The following is a 21,035-nucleotide window of genomic DNA, read 5'->3' on the forward strand; positions in this document are numbered from 1 at the left end:
TGAAATTACAGATTATTCAAAGCAGGAGTAATAATAATGTAATATAGGATTTACAGCATGTAGAAATAAAATGTATCACAACAACAGCACAAAGAATGGTAGGTAAATGTTGATATGATGTTATGGGTCCTTAAACAATGGACACAGACACCAGGGGGCTGAGGGCATGAGTGGGGGGTGGGTAATGGCGGGATAAAGACACACATGTAATACCTTAATCAATAAAGAAAAATTATATAAAAAATGTTATGGGTCTTTTATATTGTATGTGAAGTGGCATAATATATTAACTACTATATAATATTCATTTATATTTATATATAATATATAGGTATATTTGTATACACATACATTCACACATACATACATGTGTTCTGAGACAGGGTCCATATGATTCAAAATATGAGTACATGACACAACAAAGTTTATAAACTCCTCATTGTGAGAAGGAACATAAAAGATCTACCAGGTGACTCAAGATATGTAAGCATTGAGGGTGTTTTAAGGAGAGTGACCAAATGTTTTGTAATTTCCATCTCTTTATCTTTAAACTATATGATAGTAGTGCTCCCTGACAAGGAAAAGATGGATCCCACTGATAAATTTTGCTGTCGCAGCAACTGTAGCCATTACACCTCCCCTTATTTTAATGATGTGTCACTTCCTGCTTCAGCCTCAAATCAGGCACAGGGGCAAAAGTCCATGTCATGACAGTTGAAATTTAATGGTGGCTACTGCCTATTCTCTTCATTTAACCCAAGAAGCCATTGCAAATAACCCAAAAACCCACTGAGGGAGACGGACATTATTTCCCAAAAGTAAATACAGCTCAGCTTGTACTTTGGAACAATTGGTCAACCTTGCTACTTGCACAATCAACTAGCAAAGGTTATGCAGTGCCGGAACATGATCATGGCAGAATCACCAGGCCTCTTCACCGTCTGTCTTTTAGGATATCTACTCAGTGCTGAATGTACAGGTTTGTTTCCTTTTAAAAGATACATTGAATATGCTTGTCTTTCAGATATAGAAAATGTCTGGTGCTATCTTCTTCACTAAATAACAATTATAGGATTTGACAGCAATGTTTAAGATTCTAGTAATCAGCATGTGTGTTGGCAAGTACTGGTTCTCTGGTATATGTATCTCCTTAATTTTTAAAACTAAATAAATTTACAATGCTTATGGTATATTTTTAATGGACACTTTGAATTTATGATTTCACAATGTAATTCCTTTTAGAAAACAGTCATCTTGGTTAAAAAAAATTTAATGTGGGAAAATACTTCAACAAGGAAAGAGCAAACTATGGAGAATAAATTAACTGTTGCTTGGTTACTTTTACTCACAACTTTGAAATCAAAATGGGAAACATTAAAACCACAAAGAATGGTTTTATCTGCACAAAAAGTTTGATTTAAGATATATGATGTAGTTCACCCTGGACAGTGTAGCTCAGTGATTAGAATGTTGGCCAGCGCACCAAAGGGTCATGGGTATGATTCCTGGTCAAGGGCACATACCTTGGTTGCAGGTTCAATTCCCGGCCCTGGTCGGGCGGCAACCAATCGATGTATCTCTCTCTCATCACTGTTTCTCTCTCTCTCCCCACTACCCTCCACTCTCTCTAAAAATCAGTGAAAAAAAATATGCTCGGATGAGGATTAACAACACAAAACAAAAAAAGGATATATGATGTATTTCAAAATTTTGTAACTATATAATAAGGCATGCCTTTAATTTAAAAAATCTATACAATTATATACTTTCAATTTAAAGTTTTAGTTAAAACAAACAAATTTTTCATTTGTAAGTTGTTATTTATCATTAACATTTTTCATGGATCAGGAAGAAATTGTTTTATTTCTTATTTTAAACTGATAAGAACAGATACTACACTTGATCTTAGCCAAAAGGCCGAGAAGCGATTATTTCTTATTTTAAAGATCTCACAGTTAATACATGGGCAAACTCAATACTCGAGCTCTTAGGAGAGCAAAGCCAGTCCAAGAATTGACATGAAGAGTAGAAACTGGTTAATGCTATGTGGATCACTTGTGTTTTTCACAGCTTTAGTGACTTTATGCACTGTCCCCAAAGGAAAGCACACAGGAAAGAAATTACCTCATTTAGAAAAACAGTATGTTCTCACAGGAAGCATTCATCACACTTACTTGTCAGCCTACTATAATCAAATCTAGTAGCTGACAGTGCCAGGATCAGGGGTGCCAACCCTAAGCATCCCCAGAAAGCAGACTGGCCCCATGGTTCCCACTCCAGACATGATGTCAGACTGAAATGCAGAAATAATGATACAAGAATGCAAAGGTTAAATCAAACTAGCAAAGTGGGTAGAGTCCAGGAATAAAGAAATTTAGCAGGAAAACTAAATTAAAGCAGGACATAAAGCTAAGTTTTTACAAATACCTCTTTAGTGTGAGGTCAGCAGGACAAAGGATCCAAGTCCTTCCTTCAGGTTAAGTGGTGAGATGAGGGAGCTTTTAAGAGGGCTACTGACCGATCAAAGACCTCAGATGTTGGGGGAAAAGGATAAATATGAAGAAAAAAGAGGAACTGGGATTTCAGAGCTTTGGAAATAATGACTAAAAGAGATAAGCCTAAAAAGAGGTTAGAAATATGATCCTCAAACAACACTGAGGAGAAAGGCAGTGTGATTCTGGAGTCATTGGAGTCAAAGATAATAGGCCCTTGAGGAGAGAGCCAGGGGAATTTTCCTAAGGTGGACAGTATTGATGCAGCACTCTTTGCTGCTGTTAAATTGTCATTGGCTTCTAAAAAGCAGTTTCGATGAATGATTTACTGAGCTGTTGCAATTTCATAGCTGCTGCTCTTAGGTTTTATTGAATCAATTTGGATTTTGAAATCAAAACTGTTCTGTGAAACCAATTCAGGTTTGTAAAGTGCATGGACCAAAACTGTCTTTCATTCAGAATGAGTGAATGAAAGGAATGAATAAAACACAACCTCAATCTACTTTATACTTTATACAAATATACTTTATAAAACTTTACAATATTGAGTGACTGTTATGGTACCAGGTACTGTGGCAAGGTACTCAGGTCTTAGGGATAAACCAGACTCTCCTCTTTAGCCTAAAGCATCATGAGGTCAGGAGAGAGATTTCAATATAATGTGCTAAAGTGTGTACCAGGTGTTAAAGGAGCATGGAAAAAGAAATACATTAACTGAGGAATCACCTGACAGACAATATTTTGAGCTGAGTCTTAAAAAGTGAGTAGATTCACTCTTCTTAAATGTCTGACCTAGGGCATTCTATGCAGACAGGATCATTCATGTGCAAAGAGCCAGATCCACAAAGAATGTGAGGATATTCAATAACTTAGTATGCTTTGAATATTGAATATGACAAGTGAGGCAGGATAATTGGGCAGAGTCAGGCCATCAGATAATTAAAATCCTAAACTAAGGAGTTTGAACAATAGAAAGCAATGTGTAGTCATCAGAAGTACAAATACCACTAATGGGTTATTTTGAATGCTCAGGCTGACAACATTCTAATCAACTGTTTAGGGAAGGGGTTACAAGACTAGGGGAGACCAATCTTGAAATTACTGCAATCATTCAGGGAAAGCAGGAGAGCCTGAACCTGGACATTAGCAGTATAGACAAAGGAGGGAAAGGAATTGAAGTAACATTAAGGAAGTAAAAAAGATATGACTTAAACATCTGGGTATGGGAGGAGAACAGGTTTAGAAAAAGTGTATAGAGTATGTCTTGGGCGTTTTATGCGATTACTGGATACAACCTAGTGCCTAACAGCATGGACTGTGCATGTGACTGCCAAAGTAGAAATCTTGGCTGTGACACTTTAGTGTGTAACCTGGGGCAAATTACTTAACCTCTGTGAATTTCTGTTTTTCTCAGTTACAAAAAAATGAAAAGACAGTACCTCTTAATGGGACTGCTATGAGGATGGAATGAAATAATGGATGCAAAGCACTGAGCCCAGTGCCCAACGTATTAGAAGCATTAATAAACATCAGCTCTCTTTCATCACATTGCAATGTACAGTTAGCGAGCTGGAAATAAGATCTGGAATTCAGAAGATGTATTTGACTAGAGATGAATATTTGGAATGCACTGTCGAATAATAGTAGTTACAACCATGTTTATGAGGATCCAGAGAGTGAGCATGGATATTATGGCACCTAGTACAGGATCTGGTTGTAGTGACTGTTCAGAAAATTGTATTGAAAGAGTCAGGGCTGGATTAGGGTAGGGCATGAGTGTACTTGCACACACTGAAAGAGAGTGCCTCCTTCAATTTTGTGCACTAAATGTCATGTTTACCTCACCTCAGTTCTGACCTTAACTAGGATGGATGGAGTGAAAAGGGAAAAGGCTGAAACCGGAGCCTGGGAGAACTCTGAGTATTTAAGGGGCAGGCAGAAGAAGGGGAATTAACTGATTCAAGTGGTGAATGAATAACAAGAGTTAAAGTAAAGAAGAGAACCAGAATAGTGATTTCATGGAAAGAGTGTCCTGAAAAGGGAGAGATTAATGATTAGAAATGTTTCAGAGGAGTCAGGAAATACATAAACTCAAAATTATACTTTAGGAAGTCATGGCTGATACTGACAAGTCATTTCATTATATGGATGACAGTAAAGAAGGAAAAGAGCTACAGAAAAGATCACTAAAGAGCCAAAAGTAATTGAGAAAATTTTGAGATTATAAGTTTCACAGGTTGACTTATTTAAGACCATCTGTATGAGCAAAAACTAACCTGAACAGCCAATTCACTGAGTCCCATAAATTTGAAATCCAGTTTTATTTTCTAGGAAGGAAGAGAGCAAGTGAGTTAGTAGGGAAGAAGAGTGATAACTGACATATACCAGCCTATACATATTATTTCACTGATCCTGTCAACAACACTGTGAGGTACATTCTATATAATAAAAGCTTAATATGCAAATTGTTTGACCGGGAGTTCAACCACTTTCTATGACATCCGCTGACCACTAGGGGGCGCACGGAACATGGTGGGTGTCAGCGACATAGTGCTGGCAACGGGCAGCAGTGGAGGTGCTGCCAGCCCTGATGGGCCCCGGCGAGAGCAGGACCATGGCAGGATGGTGGAGCAGATGAGTGTGCAGCGCCAGGCCAAGGCGGATGCGAGCGAGGGTCCGATCACCCCACTGATTGCCCCACAGAGAGCAACCAGTGGTGGCAGCAGGAGGCAGGGCCACTGCCCAGCTCCCAGGCACTGAGGGAGCTGGCCCTGACCAATCATCTCACAGACAGGATGGTGGAGCAGGTGAGGGTGTGGCGCCAGGCCACGGCAGGGTGCCAGGCGGGGCTGCAGGGCTGTGAGGCTGGGGGCACGAGCTGGGGCCCACTCCCCACAGGCCACCCTGAGGGACCCCACCCATGCATGAATTTGTGTACATGGCCTCTAGTATTCTTATAATACTACTGGTATACCCATACCAAGTTAAGCTTCAAAGATTATGTGACTTGCCTAAGATCTCACAGCCAGCAGGTTGTAAATTCAAATCCAGGTATATCTAATCTGACTCCAAAATTCTGTTTTCCACTAGATCACACTATAAATAGATTCAGACATAGATGCTATTATAGATGTGCCAAGGACCAAATCCATGAATTGGCTAGCTGGGGAGGAGAGTGTGGTGGAGGCTGAGAGGCATCAATATGCGATGGCATCTACCTGCAGCTTAGAAATTGTCTCACAAGGTGCTCAGCTGCCTCAGAAGGGAAGGAAGGCAGCAGATGGCTGCACTAATCTACTGGTTTGGATTGGAGGGTATTGCAGCACTGAAAAAAGGTGAAGGGAACTAAAAAAACTGGCATGTGAAGAGAAGTCTAAGCTAAATTTAGGGAAAAAATGAAGCCCAAGAGTATTTGCTAAATAAGAGAAAAGTAAGGTTGTCAAGGGACTAGAAGGGTCCACAAAGTGAACAGATGCAATGAAAAGAGAGGAATATAGTTTAGTTTGTTTCTTTTCTTATCCTTTTTTTGAGTTAACGAGAAAGCAGTCCCAAAATGCCTTGGAAAGTTTATTTTTATAAGCACCTGGTTCTGTTCAGATGGTATCAGATAGTCTCTTGAAGAAAGAAATGACTCTAGGCGACTTCTTGAGTATCTATATCTATAACTATATCTATATCTATATCTAATATATATATATATAGATATAGATATATGGAGAGAGAGAGAGAGAGAGAGAGAGAGAGAGAGAGAGAGAGAGAGAGAGAGAGAGAGAGAAATTGAGGTTTGAGAGGAGGGAGGGAGGAGGAGAATTAGGTTAGAGATCTCAATCCTCTAGAGCTCAGGAATGTTCCTACAGGCTAGGCAGTCATAGCTAAAATAAACCACATACTGCATCCCAGCAAAGGACATATCACTGGAATTCTTACTACAACACATGTCAACTGAAGGTGTTGTGGGTCTAAAGATTAAAAAATAATAATAATGCAGTTGTTTTTCTTTTAAAGTTAGTGAGAAAACCTGGGGTTGCATTTGGAGAAGGACCACATATAGGTTTCTGTAGCTAAGATCTGGAAACAGCCTAAGTGCCCATCAGCAGATGAATGGATTACAAAACTGTGGTACATCTACACAATGGAATACTGTGCTGCTGTAAAAAGAAGGAATTCTTACCATTTGCAACAGCATGGATGGAACTGGAGAGCATTATGCTAAGTGAAATAAGCCAGTCAATGAAAGAAAAATACCACATGATCTCACTCATTTATGGATAATAAGGACCATTATAAACTGATGAACAAAAATAGATACAGAGGCAGAGCAGCATCGAACAGACTGTCAAACTACAGCCGGAAGGCTAGGGGGGTTGGGGGTGGGAGAAGGGGGGTAAGAGATCAACCGAAGGACTTGTATGCATGCATATAAGCATAACCAATGGACATAAGACACTGGGGTGTAGGGGAGGCTGGGGGATTGTCAAGCGGGGGGAGGAGATATATGTAATACTCTTTGTAATACTTTAAGCCAGTGGTTCCCAAACTTATTTGGCCTACTGCCCCCTTTCCAGAAAAAATATTACTCAGCGCCCCCTGGAAATTATTTTTTTTTAAATTTTAATAGCAATTAAACAGAAAGATATATGCCCCCAAATGCACAGGTGGCCATCACCGCTCCCCTGGATCGCTGCAGCGCCCACCAGGGGGCGGTAGCGCCCACTTTGGGAATCACTGCTTTAAGCAATAAAAAAAAGGTTTCTGTTCTTCAAAGAGATATTTGTTGCAAAGTCATTTGGGCAACTGCATTCTGAAAACACAGCCCAGTAAGGGTGATGGATCACGTTGCAAACATCTGCAATTGGCTATTTTCAAATAATCACAAAGTGTAAAGTTAACTGCTTATTTAAGAACTTTCTTTTTCATCCAAAGGAAGTTCAACTATGATTGAAAATCTGACCGTTTATTACAGGAGCTCTCTTGACTAAAAGTCAAATTGAATTTTAATTCCTAAATCTCCATGTGTATACAGTATCATGAGAAAATCATAGATTTTGTCTCCATGTCCCAAAGATAAATTGGCTTTGGGATTACTTGGATTAAAAACAAAATCTTCCCTAAGAAATGTATTTGATTTTCATGATGTTTTATTTTTCCTAAAGCTAAAGAATAGTTCTTTTAAATTTCAGTTTTTCTTGATCGTGAAAATGCCACCAAAATTCTGAATCGGCCAAAGAGATATAATTCAGGTAAATTGGAAGAGTTTGTTCAAGGGAACCTTGAGAGAGAATGTATAGAAGAAAAGTGCAGTTTTGAAGAAGCACGAGAAGTTTTTGAAAACACTGAAAAAACTGTGAGTATTTCCACATAACATTCTTCAGATGCAAAGAATAGTAAACATAAAAAAGAGAAACTTCTCTTTGTGATTTTAAAATACCTACACATATATGTGTATTAAAAATGCTATAAAAGAGAAGGAATCAAATCCAAGACATTTTAAATGACACCATTAACTTCTCTTTTTCTTTATAGACTGAATTTTGGAAGCAATATGTTGGTAAGCAATTCATTTTATCCTCTAACTTGTATTTGAAACATTTGAGAAATATGTATTTTTTCTTTGTGTAAATACATAATACATTAAAATCTGTCAAAAGGGCTCAGATAAGTAAGTTCCATTCTTTTATCCAAGATTGAATACCACAGGTATGCCAGCATGAGAAATGTCAGTTGGCAGATAAGCTTACTCCTCCATAGGGCTTCAAAGAGAACATCTGTGCACCCCAGGAAGCTAGAAGAAAGAAAACAGATGAATGCATTTGGGGACTAAATGAGAGTTTGCAATCCCCAGTAAAGAATCAGATTATGTTGATTGATTTAAATGTTTATTGCTTGAACGTCCTCCTCCTTATGATAGCCTATACTGCCCTCCACAATTCCCTGCCTCAACTTTCTCATTGCTCCCCCCACCCCATCTCATCTCCTATTGCTTTCACCTCACACACTGGACTCCAGCCATCCTGGACTTCCTGGTGCTTCTTGCACACTCTAGGAATGCTCCCATTTTAGAGTCTTTGATCTAGCTGTTCCTTTAATATGGAATGCTCTTTTGCTAGATTTCTCTAGGCTCACTACCACACCTCTTCTGGGTCTTTGCCCAAATATCACCATCTCAATGAAGCCTGCCTTGATCATCTATTAATACTTAAACCTGCCCCTCCCAAAACCCCTTCACTCTAGATACCATATCCTGCTCTATTGTTTTTTATAGCACTTTTCACCATCTGAGGTACCACATAATGTTCTTACCTATACTATTTATTATTTATTTTTCCCACTTGACTTGATGGTAACCCTCATGTTGGTAGGGGTATCCAATTGTTTTGTTTATTGATGTATTCCTAGTACCTCAAACAATATCTGGTAAAGAAGCACTGAGTAAATATTTGTTAAATAAATTTACCACAGTGAGAAAAAGTCAAAACTTTAATGACAACTAAGGATTTTTATCATTACTATTGAGATTATTTCAGATGTCTTGTTTTCCCCATTGTTCCCCTCCACCCGGTTCCCACCACCCTACTGTCTGAGGTCCATAGGTAATGCATATATGTGTATAAGTTCTTTGGTTACTCTCTCCCCGCCCCACCTCCAATACCTCTGGAGGCATTGCTGGACTTGTTTATACTCTCATAACTCATAATTCTTCCACTTTTGCTTTTAAGTCATGAAGGAAGAAGAGGTTTCCTCCATTACATTTGCTTTATCTGCCTTTCCTTGTCCTTGGTAATGAACACTGCCATGCCAATTCTCTACTGAGTTATTCCCCTACAGTTAGTCCAAACAAGTCTTCTCATTCTCTATTTCTACTATATTTAAATTTTTAAAGCTTGTGATATATTTTTAAAGTACACCAATTCCTATACCCCCCCCCAAATATTCTTGGCTGTATTTAAACTCCCATGATCCCTTCATTGCTCACCCTCTGACCTGAGATACCACCCCCCCTAGCAGGAGTAGGTCAGTACCTAAGACCCATATATTGCAGTTGGGTTCCTGCCTTCTAAGTTATAGGCAGTGGTTACTGTATTCAGGTAAAGATACTGGGAAACATTAAGGACATGATTCTGTCACTACTGCTTTGTCTACAGAAAAATAAAGCACAAACAAGAACCAAAAAGAAAAATATAATAACTCCATGCCTCTTTTCACTTGCAACTGAGATTCCTAATTCCCACAAAATAGCCTATGCTAATTATCACTGTGTGGGCTGCCACATACATCAGGGACACAGGCCCCTCACTCCTGCCCTATTTTGTACCATCAACTCACAACATAAAGCATTCAATCACATTAACTAGCATCTGTCAAGTACGTTATAGTTTACAGAGTGTCTGACACACTTAATCCTCATACCAACCCTGTGAACAAAATATTATTAACCTCATTTCACAGAGGAGGAAGCTGAGGTTTAGGGAGAACAAAAGACTTGTCAAAGGTCACCTAGCTTGGGAGTCATAAAGTCAACCCCTTTCCTTCAATATTATCCCTCTGAGCCTTCAAATGTAAATGCAGTTATCCATTAAACACTAATCTAGTAGCCTTAAATAGGAACCACTCACTTGGCAAGGTCTGGTCCCTTGTCTTTGATCCCTACTGTCGGTGGCTTTGCCTCAGCCTAAAGTGCACACAGACAAGCACCCAAAGGAGGACTAAATGCAGGATAAAATGACACTCATTTTAAAGATATGTCTCAGCAAATTAGTTGTTTTGTAGCTGGCTGCAAGCCCAGACTCTTTCAGTGAAACATCCTAAATAATTCAGATCCATTGGTCTATAATAGAAAGTAGAAATGTAGCTCATTTTTTAGAACAGTTCTGAGCATCAATAATAATAATTCAGAGATAACATATTTTGTTTTTATAGAACTGGAACAAATGTCACCATTTGTGCAAAATCACATTGGTTCAAGGTGCAGAAAGGACAAACAGACTTTCCAGAGAGGAACTATTTCTAAGAAGGGATATTAGTTCTTAGTCAATGGGACCTACTAGTAGATACATGCTACTGACAGACAATATGACAGACATACTACTGCTCTCCCTAGAGCAGATAAGGACCTACATGCTAAATGATAAGAAGGTTTGCTCTAAAGTATGACTGATAATTAGAAATTATTTGATCCTTTTCTCCCATTCTTTCATTCTCATGTCAACTTCATCTTCTACTGTTTTGTTTCTCTTATATTATCTGGTTGATGTAGCTCCCATTTTTTTCTTCATGGTTATTTATATTAGCTCAAAGTGCATACAGATCTACCCTCTAGTCCTATTCATCCCTTTCTCCTGAAACTTCTTTAGAAGTATGGAAGGAGGCAGAGCTCTAAAAAACCTGACTTAAAGGTTCCCTTCTCATTCTGACCCTTCCTTCCCCTCTTGCCTATTTCTTTCCCCTGTTTTCTTCCCACCAGTGTCTTCAAAGGCTTTCAAGAACTCTATAAATGTAGAAACTTTAGGAAAGGTAGAAAAGAAGCATACTCGATCTATACATAAAAGGGACATTTTTAGAAACTTTTCTCTTTAATTCTGTTTATTGAAAGTTGTTTCTCACTTTGCCTAGACCATTTGGGACCTAACTCAGAAAGAATACCTTTAAGCAGTAACAGATGCTTCTAGCATCTTTTCTATTGTTTCAAACTATAACTACATATTATACTTAAAAGTTAAATGATAACACAAGGAAGAATACAGGCTTCCCAGGCCTGGTCAGGGTGTGTGCAGGAGGCAACCAATGGATGTCTCGCTCTCACATCAATGTTTCTGTCTCTCCCTCTCCTTTCCACACTCTAAAAATCAATGGAAAAATACCCTTGGGTGAGGAGATATTATCGTATATAATAAAAGAGAAACAAGTAAATTGACCATCCCTCTGCTATGCTCACCAGCCAATCAGGAATGAGTATGCAAATTAACCCAACAAAGATGGTGGATTAATTTGCATACACAGGTGCCAGGCAGAGAGCAGAGCAGGAGAACCAGCAGAGAGTGGAGCGGCTTGGGGAACTTGGCTCCCCACATCGCCAGACAGAGAGCACAGAGGGAGAGCTGGCGGCTTGGAGGACTTGGCAGAGTGGGAGGCCATGGGATGGAGACAGAGCAGGAAGGGAAAACCAAGAGCATGGGGAGCACCAGGAATGCTGGGAATCATAGTTCTGGTGGCAGACAGATCTCCTACCAGTGGTTCTCAATCTGTGGGTCTCAACCCCTTTGGCGGTCAAATGACCCTTTCATAAGGGTCACCTAATACCATCCTGCATATCAGATATTTACATTATGATTCATAACAATAGCAACATTACAGTTATGAAGTAGCAACGAAAATAATTTTATGGTTGGGTCACAACATGAGGAACTGTATTTAAAGGGCCAGAAGGTTGAGAACCACTGTCTAGACCAGTGATGGTGAACCTATGATACATGTGTCAGAGATGACACGTGAACTCATTTTTTTGGTTGATTTTTCTTTGTTAAATGGCATTTAAATATATAAAATAAATATCAAAATATAAATCTTTGTTTTACTATGGTTGCAAATATCAAAAAGTTTCTATATGTGACATGGCACCAGAGTTATGTTAGGGTTTTTCAAAATGTTGACATGCCGAGCTCAAAAGGTTCGCCATCACTGGTCTAGACACTAGAGCAAAGTGAGCCTGGAGCAAGTTACTGTTGCAGTGGGGGATGGAGGGAAAGCAAAAATGAGAGACCTAAGTAAAATCAGAGTGTCTAGGAAAAATTAAAGGGAAGATATCCTAAAACTTCCAGGAAATCTCCACCAATGAAGCAAAGAAAAAAAATGCCTCTATTATTTGGTGAGCAACAAACCAAACTGAGTTGAGGTCTCAGACAATTTGCTCATATGATTGCAAAGACAGCCAGAAATGGAGAAATAGATGTGTCATACAAAGCCTGCTTTATTATAGGTCTTGCAGTGTGAGCTGAGTCAGATAACATACGGTACATCTACTCAAGGAACTGGTGGCCTAGCCATGGAGCAAATGCATCTTTTTCCTTGTGATATCTATCTATAATCTATCTATCTATCTATCTATCTATCTATCTATCTATCTATCATCTATCTATCTATCTACATATAAACCCTAATATGCAAATAGACCGAACAGCAGAACAACTGAACAACCGGTTGTTATGACGTGCACTGACCACCAGGGGGCGCGCGCGGAACATGGTGGGCATCAGCTGCGGCAGGATGGTGGAGCAGGTGAGCGGGGGTGCCAGACCAAGGCGGGGTGCCAGTTGCTGTCATAGGGGTGAACCTCTGGTGGTTACTGAAAATTTTTTGCTCCCAGAATGGAGAGGGCTCCCCTGAGGGCTCTCAGATTGGAGAGGGTGCAGGTCAGGCTGAGGGACCCACACATCCTCCAGTGCACAAATATGTATTAAGGGCCCAGTGCATGAATTCATGAACCTTGAAAGGGACTGTGGGCCATAAGGCTGCAGTGGTCACAGAGGCAGGTCTCGGCCTGTCCTCTATGCCCCTGCCTGACCCCTCCTGCCGTGGCCCCCAGTCCCCTGTCTGCCGGAGCTCTGCTCCCGCTGCCGCCACTCCCATATGCTGACAGCACTGGCCCTGCTCGCAACCGCTGATGAGGCAGAGTGATTGGGGCTGGTACCAGCAGCAGGTGCAAGAGAGGCCAGCACTGTCAGTGGGTACAAGCAGCAGCTGCTGCCCTGATCACCCCTCAGGAGCAGGGGGAGGTGGAGAAGCCCACAAGGGTGACCAGGGCCAGCAGCCACTGCTTGCAGCTGCTGACAGCACCAAGCGATTGGGACCAGCGCCAGGTGCCGGCTGCAGGTGTGAGTGGTGGATGTGAGCAGGGTCAGCACTGGCAGCAGGTGCAAGTGCCAGGTGGGACCACAGCATGGGAGCAAAGAATTTTCAGTAACCACTAGAGGCTCGCCTCGATGACAGCAACTGGAACCCTGCCTTGGTCTGGCGCCCCTGCTCACCTGCTCCACCATCCCGCCGTAGCTGATGCCCACCATGTTCCGCGCGCGCCCCCTGGTGGTCAGTGCACGTCATAACAACCGGTTGTTCAGTTGTTCTGCTGTTCGGTCTATTTGCATATTAGGGTTTATCTGTAGATAAATAGATAGATAGATAGATAGATAGATAGATAGATAGATAGATAGATTATAGATAGATATCACAAGGAAAAAGATGCATTTGCTCCATGGCTAGGCCACCAGTTCTTCGAGTAGATGTACCATATGTTATCTGACTCAGCTCACACTGCAAGACCTATAATAAAGCAGGCTTTGTATGACACATCTATCTATATAAAAGCCTAAGTGACCATCGCAACCGAATGGACGACTGAAAAGGCTGCGTGGGGCGACCCGGCCAGCAGGGGGTGAGGGGCAACCAAACAACCGAGCAGCAGGCTGTGTGGGGTGACCAGGATGGCAGGGGGGTTAGTGAGGGGCGACCAAATAACAGAACATCCGGCTGTGTTGTGCAACCAGGCCAGCAGGGGGGGGCAGTTGGGGGCAATCAGGCCAGAAGGCAGAGGCAGTTAGGGGTGATCAGGCTGGCAGAGGCAGTTAGGGGAAACCAGGCCGGTGGGGGGGGCAGTGAGGGGTGATCAGGCTGGCAGGGGGGCAGTTAGGGGTGATCAGGCTGGCAGGGGGGGCAGTTAGGGGTGATCAGGCAGGCAGGCAGGCAGGTGAGCGGTTAGGAGCCAGCAGTCCAGGATTGTGAGAGGGATGTCCGACAACAGGTTTAGCCCCAATCCCAGGGATCGAGCCTAAACTGGCAGTCATACATCCCCCAAGGGGTCCCAGATTGGAGAGGGTGCAGGCTGGACTAAGGGGACAGCCCCCCATGCATGAATTTTGTGCACCAGGCCTCTAGTAGATAATAATTGTTGAAGTGATGTGATTTAATTTGGAATTAACTCTACCACCATTCTATAAGAAAGGACTAAAAATTCTTCTCACCATATGCTTAAAAAGTACATTTTTATACTTAAACATTCTTCTCCCTTTCCTTTTTCCAATTACATGAACTATGCACATGCCTTCTTCAAGGTAATTTCTTAAGCCAGTGTTAGCCTAAGAACCTTTGTCTAGGTTGTTTTAGAAATGCAGGAAGCCAGGGACACCCTGTAAGCAGCTGGCTTCCAGGTCAGCAGTTCTTCTCTGACCCTAAAATCAGGCTCCCCTCACCATGAGTTTGTGCAGGGAGGACCAGGCATTCTAAACAATTTATCTGCTAATTCAATGTCTTAACCTATCTCAAAGATGGAGATCAATGTGAGTCTAATCCATGTTTAAATGGCGGCCTATGCAAGGATGACATTAATTCCTACGAATGTTGGTGTCAAATTGGATTTGAAGGAAAAAACTGTGAACTAGGTAAGTAACTAGTTTTGGATTACTCATGGTTCAAAATTCACTTTGAAACTGGAAAATGCAATATTTATGTAGCATAATTTTCCCTTAAAACATATACATCTTTATTGTGGTAAAGAATACAACATAAGATCTACATTTTAACAAATTTTGAAGTGTATAACACAGTATTATTAACTACAGGCAAAATGTTGTACAGATGTCAAGAACTTATTCATCTTGTATAACAGAAACTATACCCATTGAAGAGCAACTCCCCATTTTTTCCTTCCCCATTCTTGGCTTCCATGTTTTTGATTTTTTAAACCACCTTATATAATCATGCAGTATTTGTCCTGTGACTTACTTATTTCATTTAGCACAGTGTCCTCCAGTTTCATCCATGTTGTTGCATATGAAAGTACTTCCTTTTTTTAAAGGCTGAATAATATTCCATTGTATAAAACATACTTTTAAGGCTTATAATCATTCATTTTATCTATAGTCATAGTTTCCAGGATGAGGTAAAGAAACTATATTAAGAGTAATAATATTTGGTGGATAATAAGTAATGATGTTCCACTTACTTATTAATCCTCAATACAACCATATGCAGTCAGTATCATTACTAAGTATCTCCATTCCATGACGATCAGAACACTCTAGCTTAAAATCACAGAGGCAAGTAAATGGTCAAGCCATGAACTTCAGTTTGTCTGACCTAAACCCATGCTTCCAACTAATGTCCACAAAATGCAAAGAAAACTAAACCCATCAACTGAACTCATGACTGAATTGTTATCAACATAGGCAGTTTAAGTCAAACAACTACAGATTTGAGGTATGACAAAGTCAGTTATCTCATATAATAGCCACTTTTTCATACATACCAGCTACTATATATGTTAAAAATCTAAGCTCATACATTTACAACACTGAAAGAGTTACATAATAAATTTAGGTTCAGTATTTATCTTTTCCTCTCATAGCCTAGAATATTTTTTCTGAGATTTCGGCAATTACAGCTATAAATCCCTGAAGTCCTTTAACTACTTGTTTATTTCCTCTGGATGCAAGGTATTGTGATTGTGAAAGGCACACAGTGCTAATGACAGATTTTCTTTCTACTCTGAAACTCCAGAAGAATAGAGATGTGATCCTAGGGAGAGAATTTAACATCACGGGTTATCTAACTAAAGAGTAGAAAATTAGCAGGACTCTATTAAGGTGTTATAGCAATCCACCTGACAGATAGATGAGAAAGGCATACAACAAAATGAAACGCAAGTTGCTGCCTGTGTCCTATTGAGAAAGGGGGAAAAGTCACCTATAATGTTCAGAAATCCTTTCAGTATTAAAGAGAAATCCGAAGAACCAAGATGGCGGCATAGGTTAATGCCGGAGTTTGCTGCTTTGAACAACTACTTCAAAAGTGAAACTAAAAGACGGAAGGGACATCACCCAGAACCACAGGAACGCTGGCTGAGTGGAAGTCCTACAACTAGGAGGAAAGAGAAACGCATACGGACACTCAGAGGAGGCGCAGTGCTGAAGTCAAATTCTGAGGTGCAGAGTGCGCAGAGCGGGCTGGCGGCGGAGGGCGCGGCGTTTTCAATCAGGAGGGAGTCACAGACTCTGAGCTCCAGATACGGGCGAGTCTTTAGGGACCCAGACTCAAACGGGAGAAGCGGGACTGTCTGGCTTCGGTCAGAGCGAGTGCAGCTTTCTCTCAGAGGTTTGCAGCTGTTGCTGGGACTCAGAGAGGCAGAGCCCCTGGGGACAGGACTGAGAGCCGCCATAACTGCTCTCTCTGGCCCACCCTGTTGATCCTGTGCGACCCGCCCCACCCAAGCCCTGCACAGAGGCATTTGCCTGATAGCCTCAGGCAAAGGCTAGATTAGCACCTCCCTAGAGGACAGAAGTTCTCTCACTGCTGACACAGCTGATTCTCATAGCCACTTGGCCTGGAGGTCAAACCCTTCCTGGAATTAGCTACAACAATCAAGATTTAACTATAAGACTGCGAACAAAGACCACTAGGGGGTGCACCAAGGAAGCATAACAAAATGCGGAGACAAAGAAACAGGACAAAATTGTCAATGGAAGATATAGAGTTCAGAACCACACTTTTAAGGTCTCTCAAGAACTGTTTAGAGGCCGCCGATAAACTTAATGAGATCTACAAGAAAACTAATGAGACCCTCGATCTTATATTGGGGAACCAACTAGAAATTAAGCATACACGGACTGAAATAACGAATATTATACAGACTCCCGACAGCAGACCAGAGGAGCACAAGAATCAAGTCAATGATTTGAAATGCGAGGAAGCAAAAAACACCCAACCGGAAAAGCAAAATGAAAAAAGAATCCAAAAATGCGAGGATAGTGTAAGGAGCCTCTGGGACAGCTTCAAGCGTACCAACATCAGAATTATAGGGGTGCCAGAAGATGAGAGAGAGCAAGATATTGAAAACCTATTTGAAGAAATAATGACAGAAAACTTCCCTCACCTGGTGAAAGAAATGGACTTACAGGTCCAAGAAGCGCGGAGAACCCCAAACAAAAGGAATCCAAAGAGGACCACACCAAGACACATCATAATTAAAATGCCAAGAGCAAAAGATAAAGAGAGAATCTTAAAAACAGCAAGAGAAAGAAACTCAGTTACCTACAAGGGAATACCCATACGACTGTCAGCTGATTTCTCAACAGAAACTTTGCAGGCCAGAAGGGAGTGGCAAGAAATATTCAAAGTGATGAATACCAAGAACCTACAACCAAGATGACTTTATCCAGCAAAGCTATCATTCAGAATTGAAGGTCAGATAAAGAGCTTCACAGATAAGGAAAAGCTAGAGGAGTTCATCACCACCAAACCAGGATTATATGAAATGCTGAAAGGTATCCTTTAAGAAGAAGAAGAAGAAAAAGGTAAAGATACAAATTATGAACAACAAATATGCATCTATCAACAAGTGAATCTAAGAATCAAGTGAATAAATAATCCGATGAACAGAATGAACTGGTGATTATAATAGAATCAGGGACATAGAAAGGGAATGGACTGACTATTCTTGGGGGGGAAAGGGGTGTGGGAGATGCGGGAAGAGACTGGACAAAAACGTGCACCTATGGATGAGGACAGTGGGTGGGGAGTGAGGGCGGAGGGTGGGGCGGGAACTGGGAGGAGGGGAGTTATGGGGGGGAAAAAAGAGGAACAAATGTAATAATCTCAACAATAAAGATTTAATTAAAAAAATAAAATAAAATAAAGAGAAATCCATTGATCATCTTCCTTTGAAATAAAAAAGATATAAAGGAATAGAAGATAAGAAAAGGAAAAGGTGGCAGGGACAAAACATTTTAAAAGACAGAAAAGAGTGAATGCAGGTGTATGTGCTGGTACACATGGCCTGGATTCCCATTCCCTCAGGTCTCCTAGTAAGGGGACAAACCTGGGTTACCTTTCCTGTGGTTGTGTTAATTGGTTCAACATCTCTGAGGTGCCACTTTCATTTGAAAGGTTATAATTTCAAATTCACATTTGCCTAGATAAATTTGATCCTGCTATTATGGAAATCTACATAAATCTTTGAAGTAGTTACTCATTTTCAGCTTAAATACTATAACTATTGGCGGTAAGGGAATGAATAACTCAATTAGATTCAGTTAAGAATGAAGAATACATTGTAGTAAAGTATAATTGAAAATAGTATCCCTAAATGTCTTTAGTTTAAAAATAAAGACACTGTAAAGGAATAGAATAGCCCTGAGAATGTAAATATGAGCACAAAAATTCCCTAAAAGGTTTTGCTATATGTGTGAGGCTATGGACCACATAACAAAAGAACTTAGTCTACAACTGGACCTATTTCAGTCCTCTCAGGTTCCCCATATTTTGGATTGGTTGAATTGCTTCCACCACCAAATCTGGCCTCTGGGTTATATTGATATCTCCCAGCCCATTTTATTTATCGGGATTTAGAAAAATCCTTCCAGCTCAGTTAGTTCAGAAACAAAGTGGGAATTCTCTCAAAAATCTTTTTATCTTGGACACTAGAGGACAGAAAAAGAGAAAACATACGAACTCCCATTTAAGGCATTACTTCAAACTGAACTAAAGAATCATCTAGACCAGCGGTTCTCAACCTGTGGGTCACGACCCCTTTGGCGGTCAAACGACCCTTTCACAGGGGTTGCCTAAGACCAGCCTGCATATCAGATATTTACATTACAATTCATAACAGTAGCAACATTACAGTTATGAAGTAGCAATGAAAATAATTTTATGGTTGGGTCACAACATGAGGAACTGTATTTAAAGGGCTAGACGGTTGAGAACCACTGATCTAGACTAATCTCAAAAGCTCCTAGATAGCACAGTTTATGGGATACCTGGGCCCCAAGTTTCTTGCCTCATCTTGGCTTGTAAAGAGAAGAGAGATTTCCATTGTTGAGACCTTGTTTTCCTTTTGTCTATGAGGCTCTTCTCCAGGGGAGAGATGTACAAATATTCAGGACATGCTTTTTAGTTAGAAGAATAACAATTGATTGGCTATTTTGTCCCTTTGGCTAGAATAAATATCACTGTATGTCCCCAGCTACACATCACATCTGAGTCCTTTACAGATAGATCAAGGTCTGTAAAAACTTGGTCATTCCAGTTCCTTCTAAGAATACAAGAGGCATTTTCCTATAGTAATATGGGATGGGAAGAGAAAGAAAGAAAGAAGGAAAGAAAGAAAGAAAGAAAGAAAGAAAGAAAGAAAGAAAGAAAGAAAGAAAGAAAGAAAGAAAGAAAGACACAAGCACATAAACACTTTTTTACTTTTTTTTTTTTTTCATTTTCCTAACACATCACAAACACTACGGACTGATTTGCTATGAATTTCTGTGGAGTGAAGGAAATACCTTTAGTTTTAGCTGAACAATAGCATGTTCTGTGATAAACTAGTTAAACAGAACATCTTTTGTCCAAGCTTTAAAAGGCAGAACAAAATAAAACAGAATGGTAACATTTGTGGTAGACATGAGGGTAACAGAAAGAAGAGTTTGTACCAACATGGATGGAGAATAACACATGTTTTAAGCACTGAGACCAGTCTCAGAACCAGTGAGACCTATATCCAGCACAGTGTCTGACATCTAAGTGCTCAATAAATGATTGATGAATGTGCCCTATAGTAACTGTCCCTTAGATCCTGGACTATGGACCTTTCCACTGGATATACTTGTGCTATTAAACTCTTCCCAGAATTTTGAGTCCTTTATTTGAGGGCAAAAGACTTCTGATTGGGCAGCAATATTTCCCTCTGAATGTACAAACCAAGCTAGAGAGCAGCAACAACATACTGGGTCACAAAGAGCAAGGACAAATGTGGCAAATCATGGACAGGTTTAGTTACTTAGTCAAGGGCACAGAATCAGAATTGGGAAACCCACACTGACTTTACTCATTCCTGTTATGCATGCCCTGCACCAAACCAGGCTGGACCCACCACCTACCTCTATTAACTTATCATAATCTCATATTGACTCAACACTTTATACAGGTGATATTTGATTTGGCTGAACACTTCAGTACTGTTTGTAGCAACAAAAATGATAGCTAGTCCCATGTATTCACTATGAGTGAAGAGAAAGGTCTTTAAAAAATAAATAAAAAGGACCAAGTGACATGTCTCTGGACCATGCACTTAATGGATTATTGGTAGCAAAGGTTAAAGCTCAGGCTGTTTTCTTTGTCTACCTGGCAACAGTTGATTAATGATTGGCCTCCTTTTATTTCCTGAAGTGTCAGTAAGGAACATGAGTTAATTGTTATCTTAGCCTATGCTAGCCTATGTAAAATATAATTCAAAAATTTAGACATATCACTCAAAACTCCATAATATACTCCATATCCATATAGTCACTCTGTTAGCCTAGATTCCCGCCCGAAAAAAATGGAGTCTGTGACACAAGCTTATTAGGGTGTGCAATCCTAGGGAGCAAGAGCAAGGGACAAGGGAGTGAGGCAATGAGGAAAGGAGAACCAATAATAAGATGAGTCTTCTCTTCATCTGCAACTGATTGCTTGATCTCCTGAGACTGTTTTCCAAGAAGCCATATGAACTGGCTTCAGGATAGTCCATCT

The 21,035-nt window shown here is 40.5% G+C and overlaps 1 protein-coding gene across 2 annotated transcripts in view; it reads left to right on the forward strand.

Moving 5' to 3' along the window:
- Positions 1–807: 807 nt before the first annotated feature.
- F9 (coagulation factor IX) overlaps positions 808–21,035 on the forward strand; it is a gene marked incomplete at both ends in the record, with an annotated part of 38,161 nt that continues 17,933 nt past the window's right edge. The window contains 4 exons of one of the 2 annotated variants that reach the window (XM_081081836.1): positions 808–979; positions 7,673–7,836; positions 8,016–8,040; positions 14,807–14,920. In XM_081081836.1, the coding sequence (XP_080937962.1) occupies positions 892–979; positions 7,673–7,836; positions 8,016–8,040; positions 14,807–14,920 (391 nt within the window). The remainder of the gene's footprint in view (positions 980–7,672; positions 7,837–8,015; positions 8,041–14,806; positions 14,921–21,035) is intronic. The other variant, XM_081081835.1, reaches the window with a different exon arrangement.

This window comes from Myotis nattereri (genome assembly GCF_964212035.1).
Source record: "Myotis nattereri genome assembly, chromosome: X".
NCBI classification, from domain to species: domain Eukaryota; kingdom Metazoa; phylum Chordata; class Mammalia; order Chiroptera; family Vespertilionidae; genus Myotis; species Myotis nattereri.